Source organism: Typopeltis vanoorti, chromosome 20 (assembly GCF_054136105.1).
Source record: "Typopeltis vanoorti isolate ZY-2024b chromosome 20, IOZ_Tvanoo_1.0, whole genome shotgun sequence".
Taxonomy (NCBI): Eukaryota; Metazoa; Arthropoda; class Arachnida; order Uropygi; family Thelyphonidae; genus Typopeltis; species Typopeltis vanoorti.
Genome location: NC_143568.1, coordinates 81,453,157 through 81,472,617, shown reverse-complemented (window position 1 = coordinate 81,472,617; position 19,461 = coordinate 81,453,157). Strand labels below are relative to the sequence as shown.

General features: G+C 36.7%; 1 protein-coding gene across 3 annotated transcripts in view; it reads left to right on the top strand.

Annotated features, from left to right (window-relative positions):
- Positions 1–19,461, top strand: part of LOC150095597 (uncharacterized) — a 215,988-nt gene that overhangs the window by 97,830 nt on the left and 98,697 nt on the right. For all 3 annotated transcript variants that reach the window (XM_090410058.1, XM_090410056.1, XM_090410057.1), the window contains exons 6-7: positions 3,303–3,478; positions 8,924–9,054. In XM_090410058.1, coding sequence (XP_090266184.1) covers positions 3,303–3,478; positions 8,924–9,054 — 307 coding nt within the window. The remainder of the gene's footprint in view (positions 1–3,302; positions 3,479–8,923; positions 9,055–19,461) is intronic.

Sequence of the window (19,461 nt, the reverse complement as noted above, 5' to 3'; positions counted from 1 at the left end):
CTGGCCATTTCATTGGACACCAAACTGTACAGTGAGTAGCCTAGTGGTTATTCACCTGTCATGCACAACAGTTTCCCTAGCTTTCACCGCATTTTCATTAGTATGTGCAGAAACTGGCCATCCACAGTGTGACTCATCCTCCAGGGTCCCCCCCCCCCTCTTTAAATGTTGAAATCCAGCAGAACACCTGTGCACAACTCAGACAGTCATCGCCATAAACTTTTTTTTAGGTCTTGGTACACTTCTGTAGCAGTTTTTCCTAATTTACAGTAAAATTTTATCATAGCTCTTTGCTCCATGATATGCCTGTTAATTACTTAATGGGCATGCTGTGTATACTATTTAATAAATAAGTAAAACAACACAAACACTATAGGGGAAATAATGTAAAAGATGTGTATAAAACAAATGCAAAAAAAAAAAAGTATAAAAATATTAAAATTCATTAAACATACCTAAAACTAAGGTTTTTAAAAACATTTTATGTAGGGCTCTAACAGATTATAAAGGTGGCTAAAATAATGACTGCACTCATTAGTGAAACGAAGGTAGTCAATGAAAATATTAGTGATGGATACTCCAGAGTCACAGAACTTATACATAAGATGACTGTGACCTAGAACAACTTCCTCTGTTCGAACTCTGCACAGGTTAGACTGCCACAATTTAATTTCAGGCTTAATTTAGTAGTGCTTACTATTAGTCTCTCTGTTCTAAGATAGCTGCAACTGGGATAGAAATGTTTGTCTAATTATGTGTATGGTGCTGGAAGATAGTGGATGTCTTTTGGCACTGCAGTATCTACAGCCTCATTATTTTTAATCCCAATATGGCTTGGAATCCAACAGAAGCATATATCTGAGTGTAGTTTCCATGTTTTAAGACTTAAGTGCTGGGAGAAACTCAAATGGAGTGAAACAGCACTAAGAAAGGATTCAAAATAATCTTGAATTCTTCCAATATTTCATCTCAGTCACTGAGACATCATCTTCAGGGAGTACAATAAGAGACTTATAATACACACACACAAAGGCAACACAAAACTAAGTGAAACACGTGGACAAAATACTAGAGTCCTAACTATGTGGAGCACTCTCTATGGACATTGTTGGCAGCCTAGGATGTAAACTGGAATCTCAAAGCAATAGTGTTTCCCATTTTGGGAAGTTTAATTCAACTATATTTATTTAAATATGGTTGAATTAAACCATATTACTGAGAGCAACTATAGATTTCAAAAATATATTTCTCTTCTAAATTTACTGCAGTGGAGCATCTTAGTCTTTTTCCTATTGAATCTATGAGCCATATCTAAAGCATGGTCCACAAGGCTTGATTGACCATAGTCATGACTGCAGATGTATTTTTTGTGTACTACCATGCAAATGTTGACTGACCTTCCTATCTATCCATAGTAGGCCAATGTGCAGAAACAGGGTACTTTGTATATTCCAGGCACAGAGAGAGGATAGAATGTATAAGGGAAGCAAGCTTTCAGTGGGACTTGAAAGCCATGCAGAAATTGTATTTCTCTAATATAATCTCTAAAGTCCCTCAAACACAAGGGATGGTGGTAGCATTACTAAAATCTTTCTGAAGGGAAGGTCGAGGATTGGGAGAAGGATTGCTTCTTTTTTTTGGTACTGTGGGAACTGTAGCTATTAGATAAAGTGTGGTGTATATAAGTAAGTTCTGCTGTAAGAGAGGAAACCTCTCCTCTCAACAATATGGTATCATTAAAACACTTACCGATAGAGCTCATAAACTTTGTTCAGTGTTTCCTCTGTGGCTAAAGATTCTTAGTTTTCATTCTCATGATCTTTACTGCCACATCAGGCAATTTGAGAATAACTGTTTCTGACATTTAAAGCACCATAAGGGATTTGGAATATATAGCCTTTCTGGACAGTTGAGTTATCCTGCTTTGACAAATATTAGTGGTTTTGGTTTATTAAGGTAAGGATGATGTTTCTAGTGAAAACTAGATGTCGTAATTCCTCTTATGGCTGTCACTCTTTAGTCCTTGAGTTTGGACCATATCTCTTCATCAGGACATTAAGGAGGTCCCACTCTGATAACCCTCTTGAAAAGTTTAAGGTTTTGTGGAGAGGGATGACTGAGTTGGTATTCTGCCAATAGATGTTGCATGGAGTAATATTTCTGATAGTACTACTGTAGCTACTTCAATAAGGATGTCTCTTGAATGCAGTTTCTTTACAGATTTTGGAGATTGGACTTTCATCTATTGAGTGTATGATTAGGAACATTGGTATAATTTTTGCAGCTTCTGTTTTTTGTTTCTTACTTTGCATTTCTGTTGACGATAATATGATTTCTGAACTTGGTTGAGGCTTGTTCATTCTCAGGAGGAGTTTAGTTCAATGCCAGAGCTCTCCACCCACCACAGGGCTACACATGGATATCTGCTGACTGGCAAGTAATGACTGCACTTGGGAGTGGAATGCCAAGTCTACCCTTGACACTATACAAGCACCACAATGAGCCTTAGGCCATTTCCCCAGACCATGGGAAGGAGATTTACTGCAATATCCTCGATCCTTTGCAGGCAAACCCACTAGCTGATTGATCCATGCATGACCCCCCCCCCCCTCTTGCCGAAACAGAGGCCAAAGTAGTGCAAGACTACCAGGATCCCCTTTGCGGATGTCCACAGGTCGTGCCACACAGCAGCAAGGTGTTAGATCCCAGTGATGGTAGATATAAAAAAAGACTCAAAAAGAAAAATAAAGTGAAGAATATGGGAAGAAAAAGAGGAATAAAAAGGGCCAGCACATTACTGGGAGATTCCCAACCACCATGAAGAGGTGGCTTGCATGGAGGGGCTAACTGTAGCACATCTAGTACTTTGGTTAGACTAAGGATTTAAAAGAAATTCTGTTCTGCTTCTCCATAGACCAAATAAGGTACTTTTTTTCAAGCTATTTATAACAAGATTGAACACAGGTCTATAAATATAGGACATGTCACTAGCCTTTAGTTATAAAGTGGTGATGATGCTGCACTATGGAGAGTCTTGTCAGAAAGAAAAACACATAAGTAATAAATTTAATAAAATGAAATTTATTACTTGATTCCTTGATTATTTTCATTTTTGGTATATGGTGAATAATAATCATTATGAATAAGGAGGCAATACCAAACAACTTGGAGAAAGCTTAACATATGTTCTTTATTAATAGCTTAAAAATGAGAAATAGTAAATATAAGTATACTGTAATTACTCATTCACACTGCTCAGTTGTTTTATATTTTGATTATAATAGTTTTTATTCTTCTTGCAGCTAAATGCAGAACAACTTTTAAAATTCTTCAATCAAATAGGGGAAGTGAAGTATGTTAGAATGGCTGGTGATGAAACTCAACCCACACGTTTTGCCTTTGTTGAGTTTACAGAACAGTTATCTGTTGCAAATGCTTTACAGTATAATGGTGTAATTTTTGGAGGCCGTCCATTGAAGTAAGTTCTGTTTTCACTATCTAACCTTATATATTCTTTTGGTTGTATTACTTTCATCATTAGGCTTTTCCCAGTCTACTAATTGATAATATGCTAATTACCGATGTCATGCCATTTCAGATCTCTAACAATTGTTTATTGCATTGCATGCTGGTGATATCTTTGTGACAGCGAGTCTGTTTGGGTCACAGTTAGTCAGTCCATGGCATGCATGTCTCTTGCTACCAGTAAATAACTGTTTCTTATGATTTATTTCAAGGTGGAACGATATCCAGCAGATGTTAAGGTCAGTGCTCCTTAATAGTGTGAAGCTATTTGGTAATTTGGTTGATGCACTTCATAAGGTTTAAAATCAGACACATCCATGTCAGTCAACACGAGGCTGATTTCTCTGAGATGTTACATTTCTGCTTGAGTGTTTATCTGTGTGTTGAAATTTCAGCACTATAAATGTTTTTGAAGTATATAGTTAACCAGTTATACTATTCAGTGTTATTTATGTATAGTGCTTTTTTATGTACGGATAGTATACTGTTAGACCCTACCCACCTACACATGAAAATGTTTGCTGTAAAGTGTATTATTGTAATTTTAGTACTGGGCTTTTTCTTTTTTATTTTTTTTTTAATAAAAAAAAAGAAAAAGGTCAGTACTCACATTACAGTAATACACTTTACAGCAAACATTTTGTTGTATAGGTGGGCAAGGCTATCAGTATACTATCCTCACACAAAAAAGCACTATATATAAATGTGCTTTTGTGTATTCTGTGTATTCTTACAAAATTTAAAAAAATTAAAATTCAGAAATCTGGTGCATCAACTTTGTAGTTTGGAGGGAATATGGACAAAGGTAGCTAATAGGATGACTTCGTTATTGAGGAACATACTAACAAGAAGAAATAAAGAAATTATACGTGAACTATATACACTTTTGAGACTGATTTCTGCCAGTTCAATTTCAGGTTGTTCATTGCCAGCTTCATCTATAAGGTGTTGTATAACTTGGCATAAATTAATTTTTTCTTTCATGAAACAATCTGTTGTTTTCATGTCATTGATAGTACCAACATTAATATTGCAGGTTACAGTAGATTTGCAAATGAGCTGATATAAGATCTGTTGTTGAAACTAAAGTTCTTGCACCAGCAATGCATAAATTTATCCCATATATGTCATTCATCTCTAAAATTCAAAGACGTTAGAAAGTGGAAATAACATCAAGCTTGCCACTGATGATCTTCAAGTTGCCAGTTGATGTTGAATAATTTATGCCTGAGTTTGTCAAGCATTGATGTACATTTTTCTTGTTATTCTGCAAATCCTAATTGGTCATTCTTTTGGACACACGAAAAATTGGATGGCCAACACTTAAATAATGATAAAGAAGTGAATGAAGATGTGAGAGACAGAAAAGGTAATGTTTGACAAATCAATAGAATCACCATAAAATATCTACTTCTACTTTGATAAGAGTTCATAACAAGAGTGTACCTTGCATGAAAATTAATATTAGTGAGGTTGCAAAGAGACAAAGTGAAAGAGTTGATTGATGACTTGAAAGATGAAAAAGTATGGTGCAAGAGAATGAGTTAGTAAAAAGTTGAGGTGGAGAGCCATGATTGCACATTATCACTTAGTTGATGCTTAGACTGGGCAAAAGAAATGGTGTGCTTTGTAGACCTATGGACTGAATTTGATAGGTGGAAGAACTTATATAAGGCTAATAGATTTCACTGAAATTATTTGGAATTTGCAATAGGTGTCTTAGAAAGCATAGTTTGCCAAGAGCGTGAAAATGCAAACTTAGGGAAATTAGAGGAATTAGGGATGGATAGTGTAGATGAGCACATATTCAGATAAGAATGACCACAAAATGCATATCTAGTCTCTCAGCTAATGAAATTCATTGGGATAGTTAGTTCGAAGTATAAAGGTAGATGTTGGCCTAAGGGGAATATTGCAGTTTATGTATACTAATGCCAGAAGTATTGGGAATAAGAGAACAGTTTTTGGCATTGGCTGGCACAACCAACTTTGCCAAAAATTTATCTATAAGCATTTAGTGCGACTAGGTCGACAGCAGATGTAGCAACTGGGATAAAATGTCGCTGCCTATCATCAACTGTATCTGTTCCCTCCTCCTATTCTCTACCATAGGAAAAGGAGGGAGGTACACTGTTGATGATAGCAAATGAACTGTGCAGCCAAAGAGAGTCATTGGGAAGACAGTTCATTTGAGGTAATCTGTCATGAGATTGAAGCTAATGGGACAAAATATACAGCTGGTTGCTGCTATAGGCCAGGGAGGGAAAGTAAAGATATAGACTATGCGCATCAGCAAATTAGCACAATCTGTGCAGGCATATGGACATAGATTGGAAAGAAAAAAGATCACTTGATGGGAAGGGAATGAATTTATTCACCTCTTAAGAGATATTACTTGAAACAAAATGTGACGAAGGGAACTCTGGGTTTAAGAGTGCCAGGTGTCTCTAAGGTAGCCAGACTGATTCTGATACGGAGAGAGAGAGTGGTCATGCAGTCTTGACCGGGAAGGTTGACAGGTTTGTAGCAGTTAAGGAGTACATGTGGAACTACAGCTTGAAGTGATTATGACTGGATTATGCAACAGCTTGAAGTAGTGCCATGGAATAAGAATGCAATGGAGAGAGATGTTAGCGGTGCATGGTTCAAGAGTATCTGAAAAAACAATATCAGACTGTGTACCAAATTGGGGAGGAGTTAGATGGTCAAGTAGTAATATTAAGCAGAGCTGCAAAAAAAGAATGTGGAGAGAGTATATATAAGGAGAAAGATGGTGAGCAATGCAGGCAAGAAGATTGACCTGATGGTGAGGAAAGCAAAATGAGATTAACAGCAGAGATTGTGCAATCAGGGCCAAAGAAAATCTCAGTTTTTTGTCTAATGAGTAAAAGGAAGAATGACTATTGAAGGATAGCATTAATGAATGTTGATAGTGGGGAGAGGTGAAAAGGTAGAAAAAAAATAGTTGACTTACTGAGTGACCACTTTGCAAGAATTTGTCCTTCATCCTGGTAAAGATATGGCATTGACCTAATGTGAGAAATTTTCTGAACTTGGCTAGAAAGCATGTTTGCTTCGGATATGGGGGGGGATGAATAGAATAAGTTGTAAGAATGTTCTGGGTGCTGTGTTGGTAAATGTGTCCTGAAGGAGTAGGATAGGAAGATATTGTCTGGTCATTTTATGCCTCCTCTGATGAATCTTTAGATTCTGTGAAGATTTCTGTGCAATACTGATAGACATACAGCACCTTTGTAGCTCATTTGGTAAGAATAGTGTCCTTTGGTTGAGAAGATGGGTTTGAATCTATAGTCTGAAAGATATCTATAACATATTTTTAACTGGCTAGTCTCATATGCAAGTTGACAGTTTTACCTCTCAGAAAAACTTTAGTTTCATCTCTCAGAACAAACAAACTTCCATCCAATTTGCATACATACTGTTGCTTCAAAACAAATGCATATTGTCATCAAATTTATGATAACTATCTTGAGGGGTGTACAGGATACTACACATACCGACCACTGAATTAGAAACCTTTATGCAGATATATGTAAAGGTCATTTATGCAGCATATGTGCAATACTTGGTCATATGCATCGGCATGTGTTCTAGGCAACTATTTAAGAATACTACTGGTCAGTAATTGTCATTAGTGTTGATCGACCTTTCCCATTGTGATCAACACTAATGACAATTACTGACCAGTAGTATTCGGAGTTTGATAAATGGCTTATTGTGGGTACCCATCTGCTGGAGCCGTACTTTTGAAAACAGCAGATCTGAGTGGTTTCTCAGAAGGTGAGATATCGCAGGTGTTTAATCAGTGGAAAAATAACCCACATTGCTTGTCTAAGAGGTATGACTGGGTCCTTAAACAGTCTGTCAGGAATGAGGTGGCCATCTTCTGAAAAGGCTAGTACAGACAAACAACTTCTTGTGTGCAGCAGTTTACTGAAAAATTTAATGAAGGCTGTTCCCGACCTATATCTCACCAAACTGTACGCAAGGAATTGGAGCATGTTGTGTTGATTTAAGTAATTTTCCTTACATATAGCACAATTTAACATAGCGATTTATAGAGAACAGAGCAATACATAGCATATGTGAATTAAACGATGTTGCGACATTATTCCGCTAGATGGCACTGACTTCAAACAAATCTCACAGTTTTTTATTAAATTGTCTAACCAAGTGAGGGGAAAAAAACTTCTAACATCTTTCGCTAAATCGAGAGTAATTTAATAATAAGGTGAGACGCTTTTTGGCAACTCGTATAGGTAAATATGACTTCTCCATTACTTCCACCTTGGTATCACCACCTTTGGGTCTGGCTCCCACTGATGAGACCTCAATAAAGATCGAAACTGGTCTGGATAGTGGCCCTTCCCTTAATGCATAGCATTATACATGTTCACAAGATGTGCTTTGCATTATGGGAAATACTAAGACAAGTAGCGATGAGAGCTTGGTCCACCTTTACCACGAGTTGCCTCAGTCCTAAAGACACTTCAGGTGCAAACTTTGTTTGCTTACACTTGGATAAAGAATTAAACTAAATTTATTATAGTCTAACCAAGTGGGGAGGGAAAAAAAACTTACATGTCGATCAATTATTAATTTTAGTCCAGCTCTCATATCTGTAAGTTAATTTTGGTGTGTACACTGTCCTGTATGCAGTTACTTTAGTATTTCTTATTCCATATAAACTTCTCCAGTTGACTCTTTACCATACCAGATTTCCTTATTCTGTTGTCTGTTTCCACATTAATTTGCTAACTTCATTAAAATTGAACCCAGATAGCTGAAGTATTTTATTTGTTCTATAGGTTTCTCATTCATCATGCAGCTGATGAATAAGAAACCTATAGTCTCATTGTCTGTCTTTTTTTATTTGTTGATTTTCATGCCAAATTTGTTACTGTAGTCATTCAATTTAGGTAAGGAATTCTGTGATCTTTTGTCCCAGATAAAATAGGCGCTTACTAAATTAATCTTATAAATTGTTACTATATCCATCCTAATATAAATTTACATTAGAAGTGATGTTCTAGTCGCAAGGGTTTCCCTCCCCTTCCCCCCCCTCAAGAAAATTTTTTTCCAGAAAAACAGACTGGACAGAAATACACAAAGAAATCCCCCCTCCTATTTTCAATTTGTTTTTGTGAGGGCACCAACATTAACTGCTGCTTATCACTAAAGTATTGACAGTTTCAGGTTATTAATTTTATCATAATATAATTTTAGTTTAACTAAACATAAATAGTTATCTTACCATAAGTGTTACATTAAGCAGGTTGATCTTAACCATCATTGAATCTGTTTTAAGATGTTCTTAAAATATGATTTATGCATCTTTTTTTCTCTTACCTTTAAGTACGAAATACTTATTTTTCAGAATTAATCATTCCAATAATGCTATTGTAAAACCCCAAGCTAAAAGTTCTGAGGCAGCACAGCGAGAAATTGAAGAAGCTATGAAACGTGTAAGAGAAGCACAGTCTTTAATAACTGCAGCAATTGAGCCAGGTAATAAGCATTGTTAATGAGCAACAGTATGAATCATATTCATATCAAATATATTTTGAAGAATCCTTTTAACATTATACTCATAGTGATTAAAAAATGGTATCTTATTTTATAGATTCTAAATTACTGCACCTCTCCCCACTAGAATTATAAAAAAATCAGATATACAGTAAGCACAGCTGCATTGGAGATTTGGGCTGTTAAAAAAAATAGATAATTGCAGCTGAATAAATGCATTTGATAACATGATCTGTTTTATAATTTTTTTTTTTTTATATATTTCATTTCTAGAGAAAGACTTCCTTGAAGATTTTTCCCATCTAAAATTGCTTGGGGGAGAGGTGATAACATTTAAAAATGTATTGCATTAAATAGAATAAAATGGACAAAAATCCTGAAATGTTTACAATACATTCATGTAGTGTATGCCTTTTATGTTAAATATTCTAATATTTATATCTTTTCAATAAAATAGCAAGTTGGATTGTTAGCATTACAAGCCAGAAATAATGCTTGACAAATGAAAGCATTGATATTTTGAACGTTAAAAGGCTGCAGAATGTCTGCTCTGCTAGCCAAAAATACAGCTTCTACCGAGTCAGCAATGCTCACATTAAATAATGCACTTTTTTTTTAAAAGCAGATGGTAAATCAATACTCTCTGCCACTAGTCTTCATGATTGAGATTGTCTTCAGCATAAGCTATTCTGCAGGTATGTGCACACTCACCCATCTGGCTGGTAAAAGATGTAGTTTGATTTATCACTACATATTACAGACTTCTAATGCATTTGAAGACCAGTCATGTTTCACACCACAATAGATTTTTTGTTTGTTTGTGTGTTTGTTTATGTAAGTCACACATATGCAAGAAGTTTCAGAACTTATACCATATTGGGCCATGGTTCAAGACTTAAAAAATTCAGTATCATTGTTCTTTTGAATAGCTGAGGATTGTAGTGCTTGAGAACTGCATGGAGAAGGTTGTTTCATAGCATGGAGGTAAATGGAAGGAGTGGTGGAAGCGGATTAGCAGAAGTATTTTTATATCAGTCATACCACACACACACACACACACACGCGTGCACACACACTAAATCCTATAGCACATTAGCGTGTAGATGCCAGTTCTCTGAAACATTGCCCGAAATACCTGTAGAAAAGGCAAAGAGCAGAAAGAGGTTCTCAATCACTGTATATGTGAAAGTGGGATTATCATTTGGCCAGATTTGGAATTTGGCAGAGTTAGCTGATTCATAGTTGAAAAGCAGATCTTGAGCAGAAAAAGTATAGGGGTAAATGTCAGTCCAAGAAAAGAGAGATATGGTCTTGTCTGGTAAGCTTGGCGTTATTAAAGGTCAGGATAAATGAGCTGTTTTTTAGCAAGAAAAAAGACAGGACTGTGCTTTTTTTTTTTTTTTTTTTGTAACATTTAAGGTTACTAGATTGTCATCGCACTGAATGATGTTATGAGGAATAATATGTTTGAAAACTTCAAGATTTATCAAATAAGTAGGAGTAATGGTGTGCTACCATCAGCAAAACTAAATTGGGTTTGAAGTCATTGAGAGAAGGTATTTCATACATAGAAGAAGAAAGGCAATATGAAGTCCTGAGGCAGACTTGCATAGGTTTAGAAAACTAAAGGCAGAGATGCCTTCCACCATTGCATGTAATGAACAACCAAAGAAAAAACTGAACTACCCAGTTGCAAAGGGTGAATGGCAAGCCATAAGATGGAAATTTGCTGAGTTGAGCAACCCTCTTTGAGCCACTAATGGACATATACGCAATATACAGTCTCTATTGTCTGTTTCCACAAAAGAGGCTCTGGCATTTGCAGCGAGCATTCTGCCTCAAAATGATATCTTCCTAGTTGGAGGAAATGCCAACTAAATCACTAGGTGATAGATGACCTTCATTGCCTGATGAAACACCACCAACCTGCTTATTGGAAATCTAAAGTGGGTGTTCCTCCCTCTCTTCTCCATGCAGTGTGAGTGATACCTTTCAAGGGCATGACTAACATACTTAGAGACCCAAACCCTCCACCATTTCAAGGGTAGCAGTGAAATTTGTAGTAATGCAGGCCAGCTTCCAGATAGTACACTGACCTGAACTGGTCAGTAACAAGTTAGGAAGCTTCTCGATCAAGTGGCACATAATCTCGTTGCCACATACTCTGCCAAGTCGTGCCTAGTGAGGGAGTCTGGGTAGTCAAGGCCATGGAACAGCAAGGAGACTGGTCACTGTCTGTATGGCTGTCATGTTCATGAGTCTGTCTTCTCCCACTGCATGTCCCCACTCTTTCCTTTCAATTAATAACAAATCTAAAATGAAAAATGAGACAGACAAATAATGATGCCAACGCTGCCAACCATTTCAGACAATTCAAATTAAACACAATATTCTAAACTTACTAGGATCCCTACCAAAAAAAAATCATTTCCAAATCCACTTCCCAAACATCCGCAGCATAAATTCCAACATAAGCAACATTCATCACCACTTACAGACATCTGAACCAGGCCTCTTTCTCTTAACATTTTACCTAAATTACAGTTACATCAACCACAGTTCACCTTCAGTGCCCAAATTATACTCTTCATGATTAATTTTCCCCAAAGGTGGCACCTATATATCTAAATATGCCTTTGCTTGCCAGAGTATGCCAAATTTCGAATCCCTTGCTTTTGGCCTACTCTGGGTGAAGGCTTCTTTGCCCCACTTAGCAACATTCATTTGCTGCATTTATCGATCTCCAAACTCTGAAAACCACAAAAACTTCTTCATCTTCCTCTCCACGAAACTCGACCATCTACAATCCAGCTACCCAAACAGTGAAGTCATTCCTAGGTGACCTGAATGCCTACAACTCCATCTGGTTCCCCTTCTCCAATACTACAGATCAAGCCAGACATGTTGCTGAAGTTTTTGCTAGACAATGATCTAATGCAAATCATGTATCTACCTACCCAAATTCCAGATAATCTCCTTCATTCTCCCAATATGCTTGATCTTTTTTTTTTTTTTAACTAGCTCTCCTTCCAAACACTGTAGAAGTTACTTCTCCTCTCGGCAACTCAGACCACAATCTAGTGTAAGTTTAAATCTCACAGAACACCCTTCCTCTGATCACACCCAATCTCATGTCCTCTGGAACTACTAATCTTTTTTCCTATGGCATGACCATTGCTTCCAATCTTCTGACCCAGACACCTACAGTGAGAACAGAAATCATCCTCATTGGCATCAATGCATTCATCCCTCATTCCGTCCACTTTCCAAGCCTTGGTTCAACAGAAGATGTATGAAAGCATTCGAAGGGAAAAAAATGGCTTACATCAAAAACCCAAGCCTCATGCTCAGACTGTGCAGAAGTTGGCAATAAATGTAAATCAGTTTTCAGCAAATCCAAATCCAACTTCATGAAAGCCACTAGCAGAAAACTTGTCTCTTGTCTAAATTGTAGCCATGCCTTCTGGTCCCTCACAAAATCCCTCAGATGAAATCAACTTCTGCTCACTTAGGCTCACACCCTTCCCCCATCCAGATGGCATCACTCTTTTCCTCTAACTCCTACATAGATGATGAAGGCAAATCACCTCCTTCCATACCAGCAACTGAGCACCATATGCCTCCTATGGCCTTTTGACAGAGAGATGTAAGAAGAATATTAAACAACCCAAACACTACAAAGTTGTCTGGTCCCGGTGGCATCTCTCCTACTGTACTCATACACTGTGCTCCAAAGCTGGCACCTGTCTTATCTCATGGAAACTAATATATATTCAACCTATCCCAAAAAAGGGAGACAAAAGCCTACCGACCAATTACCATTAACTCATTACTCTCCAAAAACTGAATAAAGTCATCAATGTTCAACTTCTTCACTACCTAGAAGCTCACCAGTTAATTAGCGACCACCAGTATGAATTCAATCTATACAGATCCATGACTAATATCTTAGCCTACATCACTTGCCGATGGACGTGTGCCATGAAAAGGTTTGGAGAAATGTGTGCTGTTGCTCTTGACATTTCCAAGGCTTTTAGTTATGTTTGGCATCAAGGCCTGCTTTGCAGACTTCCTTCAGCCTGCCTGCAATCCTCTGTAACTGAATAGCCAGCTTTCTCTCTGGTCGTTCATTATCTGTCATGATGGACAGTACCCTCTCTGAGCTTTGCCACCAATGCAGGAGTACTTCAGTGCTCAGTTAATTACCCTCTTTCTCTTTTACATAAATGATCTGCTCTCAATTACTATAAATCCTATTCATAGCTTTTCCAGCACTCTTTACTCATCCTACTGTTGGATCGTACTTTCTTGTTTTTGATTCGCTTTAACTCTGTTCTTAAACAAGTAATAAGTTGCTGGTTGATTACTAATTTAAATATAGAGAAATTTATATTTTTAGACTGTGCCACTCTATATCTAGATTAGTCTAATGAAATGTGGTGAAACCAACCATCAAATAATTTTATATCAATATTATTTCTTACATAGACCGAGTTTATCTCTTATGTTTGAAGCTCCCACTAGGTCCGATAATTTCATGAATGGTGCAGTAAAGGAGATTCAGGCAAACACAATTTTAAAATCATCAAAACAAAACATTTAATTTTGGGTTATATATTATACATATAAACTCAATTCTGAGAACAAGATAATATAAATGTCTTAGCTTAGTTGGTCACAACATCTTACAGAATCCGTCTATAGGCATACTGCTATCAGACTTATAGCTTTCACAATATTAAAATAACTTTTAATAGAGTTCAATATCACAAAATCTCTTAGTAACAAATTTTACTATTATCACACAGTCAGTAAAGTCTCAATACATTAATGGTGGCAACAACTACTTCACGAGTATACACTTTCATACTTCATACTCCGGCTAATTTCAACAAATAACGTTTTAGTTAATGTGTAATTCCTCCTGTTATTCCCCAGGAGGAATAACAGGAGTTATTCTAGGGAATTACACATATATCTGCACTGAAGTAACATAAAATTGGACAGTTCTTACCGGATAAATCCTTTGCTTATCAATTTCACTATGGGCACACTTTATAACTATATTTACTTAGCACACTATGGCAACACTATTTAGAATAAATCTTCTCAATGATAACTGAACTATTAATGGTCGCACTTCACATGTGTAGACGTACTTGGATAAAGGAAAATGCTCATTCCTTCTTTAACACTATTCGACCAATTCAGCTCTCTGTTAAAGTTTCATGAAACTAATGGAACATGTAGTAATTCTTTAACTTCTAGAATTATTCTCAGTTGCCTATTACTTTCCCAGTCCTCAAATATTCCAATTACAGCACTAAAGTTCTAGACACAGCAATCCTTTGCATTCACTTCGCTGCCTCTAGTATTCTCCTCATTTGTCTGTGCTATACTCTATGCTCTCGTGTCACAGCATGGTCAGTCCTGAAAAAGAGAAGAGCCCCGGGTTTTCTCCACTCTCAGCTTATATACCTCCCTTCTTTTTCCCGCCCAAAATTGTTTCTCACGCTCTCTTATGTCAATTCCTTCTCTGCCATTAAATACCATATCTCACGATCCAAGCACGCGCTAGCTATTTCTAGCCCGTCTCCATAGTAACAAACAAAATAAAATAAAAACAGAAATATTGCATAATATTATACCTTTACATACTGGTAGTGATAAATAAAAAATTAAAATATTATAATTCGCATAAGGCATATTAAACTTATATATACAATTCCTCATAATATTAAATTAGGAATAATCAAAATAAACAGAATAATATTTCAATTCAAAGTTCTATCATTGCTAACACATATTTTAGATTAATTAATAAAACTTAATAAATAAACTCAAGGCAATTACATGAATAATTTACAATCATGGGATTAATATGAAATAATTTTTACAAGTATAGCCTTTGGTATGGTGGATTAAGTTGGATTCTGTAAGGAATATTAATAACTTAAATCTTTCCTTATTCAGAATCCAACACTATTCCTTTGACAAACCATGTATTTCCCAGGCATCCTTACATCAATACTGTAAAAATAAAGTATTTTATTATCTTTATATTTAAGTTAAGTTCGTATATGTTGAACTGTTTTTTGTAATATGACCCTTCAATATTATTCGTTTATCTTAAACATTCGTAACACCATGTTGTTGTAATCTCATTGCTTGAAATAGTCTATTATCGTTAATCCCTTCAGTCTATCAATTTAATCCCCCCTCTCTCTCTCTCTCTCTCTCTCAAGGTTGTGACTATGCTCCTTCATGTGTACGTAATTTTAGAACTTAGGAAATGCCTCTGGCTAGAGCCAATTCCTATGTCTAAACAGCTGGCTTTTTCTTACACTGATTTCTGAAAATTTATTTTTATTTATGACTGCACCAGCAGAAATCACAGAGAGAACTTGTATATCCTTCCTAAGGAAAAAAAAACTTAGCAAAAACATGGAAATATCTCTAATGTTTATCTCTAAGTCAAGCAACAGAAAAATCTACTATTCGTCAGTCGTGGCTACTTTAACTCTTGAGGTCACACAGGTTCTGTCTTTTTATGAGAAGTGCATTGGTCAGGCAGAATCGTTGTATTTTTACTCTCAGTTTCTTTGTTGCATATATCTGTGATGTTGAGATTCCCGATATTCTAATCGGCTTTTCAAACGTAGAGATGCCTCTCCGTGCCTGGATTTTATTCCTTGAAAATCATCTCTAGTTATGACAGAGGCTTGGGAACCAGTATCAAGCAATACTTCACAATGCGATCCTTTCACCTCTCCTCTTATGATCATTCTCAACTTCTTTTGGTAATCTCAATTCTTGCCCTCCCTTCTCCATGGTTTGTTTGTATAACTATGAGGAGTATGTACAAGATTCGACTCATACCTAACATTCCTGTTGGAGGGTCTCTTGTTTCTGAAACAGTTGCGAGCCAGGTGCCCATATTTGTTGCAAACTAAACATTTGGAGGCTCCCTTCTGTCTTTTACCTCATTATTCCTCTCTGTTTTAGGTAGAGTTAATTCAGGGGTCTTTTCTGTCGTTGCCGCCAACTGCTGTATAACAGCATCAAGTCGGTCCAGCATAGGCTGTTGTAGCTTTTCTACCTCCTGTCTTATCATCATACGTAACACCTCCCTTTTTTGTAGGTCTTAATTCTTTCTGGAAGTTCATTGTATTGTCAGTCACTTCATTGGTGTTGATTGATCTTTCTCTTTCTCCCTCTCTTTCATTATGATCCTTAGTAGACCTTCCCTTACATGTGCTCGAGTCTTTTTCACTCTTGCTTTTGCAAGAGGAATCATTTGTCTTTTTTATCACGTTAATTTGGCTGTTCATAGAAGCGGGACGAATGTCTCCAATCTTCTCCTCTCTCTCCTTCACAACAAGGAAACATTTCTCAAGATTTGTGATTTTTTTTTTTGTACGCAGTCTCCTTCAGTTCTTCTTTGACCCCTAACCTAAACTGGCAAAATACTGCCCAGTCGAGGTGAGGTTTATCCTCTTTTGAAACGCCTAGACTTTGGGCAATGGTCAGTAACTTATTGTAGTATTCTGTCACATTCTCTTTTTTCTCTCAAGCACATCTGCAATTTCCAGAGATTTGGGACTAGACTTCTTACTCTGTAGAACTGGGAAATCAAGGTTTCCTTGAACTTCGAGTATTCTAAGGTATCCTTCAGTATTGGGGATGAATACAAGAAGCTTTTGGCCTTTCCAATCAGTTTTTTCCTGAGCAGAATAAGTAGTTGGAAATCTGACCATCTTCCAACCTTTGTCAGCTCTTTGACGAAGCTAAAAAAAAAGCTAAAACGTCATTTTCTTCACCAGAAAATTGCGGGATGACAAGTTGAGGATTAATGGTTCAAAAAAATTCCATGCTGTCCATTGTTGTACTATTTGTATAGTCAATACCTGTAGTTTCACACTCCATAACAAAATTTAATTCTTAAAGTAAAAATTTTTGTAACTGCCTGATTTGTTACCAAAACGTTGGTCGATTGGTAGAGCCTCTGCTACCAATGGCTCAGTTAAGTAAGTTTGAGTGCAGTTAGTAGTTGGAAGGGGAGGGCCAATCGTTCGATGCTGTTGGCACACTCTCCCTCGATGAGTCTTTGGACTCCCTGGAGGTGTCAAATAATAATAATAATAAGCCACAATTACACAAATCAATTAATGTGGATTAAATCCTGTCGGCTGCACCATTATAAAAATAAAATATTTTATTACCTTTATATTTAAGTTTCTTTAAGTTCGTTTATGTTCAACTGTTCTTTGTAATATGACCCTTCAATATTATTTGTTTAAACAGTCGTAACGCCGTGTTGTTGTAATCTCGTTGCTTGAAATAGTCTATTATCGTTAGTCTTCGGTCTATCAATTTAATTCCCCCCCCCCCTCCTCTCAAGGTTGTAATTATGCTATTTCACGTGTACGTAATTTTAGAACTCAGGAAATGCCTCTGCCGGAGCCAATTCCTATATCTAAACAGCTGGCTTTTTCTTACACTGATTTCTGAAAATTTATTTTTATTTACGACTGCACCATCAGAAATCACATAGAGGACTTGTATATCCTTCCTAAGAAAAAAAAAACTCAGCAAAAACATGGAAATATCTCTAAGTCAAGCAACGTAAAAATCTACTATTCGTCAGTCGTGGTTACTTTAACTCTTAAGGTCACACAGGTTCTTTCTTTTTATGAGAAGTGTTGGTCAGCAGAATCAGGCAAGTATAACCTGATTTGACAAACAAAACAATTTATTCATGCTAAATTAAGGTGCATATAAATTTTATACTACTCATTCAAGACAATTCTCAGGCTCCAAGTTTCTCAGCAATTTTAACATAGAAATACTAAAAATCCACATGTCTGGCTCTCCACTTGATTAATTAAACAATTCTACCTTAAGCCAAATGACTATTACAATAATTACTCTCACATGTGTTGTCTGTGGAAATACTAGTGGCAGTAGATGGTGTTGGTGTAGTTGCGGTCAGTTGGTGGATTGAATGGTTGAGACAGAGTTGTAGAGCAGTTGCCCTCCCTCGATGAGTCTTTGGACTCCCTGGAGGTGTCAAATAATAATAATAATAATATATATCAGACATGGGAACAGACTTGTACACACTTTGCATTAATTTAACTCAGGCTGTAAAGATTATTAAGCATACTAAACCTCTCACATAAACATTAACTAATTCCTCGTTGCTCTGTTAACTACTTCACAATTGCTATAACAAGCGGAGTCCACTTAAAGTTAACAAACAAAAAAATCAGCAAAGTTCTACACAAAAGTCTTACTTGCTAATTAGTCATCCAGTTCTGTATACTAGATCCTTGAGATCGTTGATACTCTCTTCCACTTTCAGGTAATATTCACTCACGGGCACTTTTTGCGACATCGATGATACTTCCAAACAGAGTTCTTCAGGAACTTTAGTGGCGGGAATTCTGGAACAGTCCGTCTTTACTGCTAAAACGAATCTCCTATCATCGTCGGATTTCTGGCGGCGGGATGTGGATCCCTGTCCATAGAACTGCAGGACACACTGGAATTTCTCATAGTGAGAGCCGGAACTGAAAAGAGCCCTGTTTCCATCGATCCTTTCCTCTTTTATTCTGCTCTGTTGACCTTGGAACTCGTATCGTTTCAATTGCCCGGATTTCTTAGGGGGGGGGGGGGTTCCCAGCCATCCTGAGTATTCTGAGTTAAGGCGGGGAAACCCTGTACTTCGTTGACCTTTACAAGTAGAGATAGCCTCAGGTCTTACGTTCTTAATCCCGTCTGAGTCATTTCTTTGTTTTGGCGGTTACATAATTTAACAGCTCATTCTAATATATTACATAAACATTAAAGAAAAAAATTGTTAATTAAACATCCTAATTTACTATATGACATAATACACTATTGAATAAATGCTAATTAACTACAAGTATTTTGTATGGATTTTTATTCTCCAGTAAAATTGGTATATAAGGATTTTGTACAAAAGATCCTTCTATACAAGATTTTACAAGATCATCTCTGTACCATCCTTCAGTGGAGCAAGGATAACCTAGTCATCTTCAATGCTGCCAAAGTGCAGTCTAGCCATTTCTCTCACAAAAGGAATCTCAGCTTGCCTTTCCCCCATCCTCAGTAATGCACACATCACCAGGCAGGATGATCTCTCTCTCTCTCTCTCCTTTCATGATATATATATATATATATATATATCCCAAATCTGCCTATCCTTAGAATACTAAACACATATTTGGGGTAGTGCACCCAAAACCTCTTTAAAAATGCTTGATGCTGTCCAGAAGAGAGTAATTCATCTCTTCTACAGGTACTTCCATTTTGCCAAGTCACTGGAGCAGTGACTTGGCAAACATCATTCCTCCACTTGTTGTT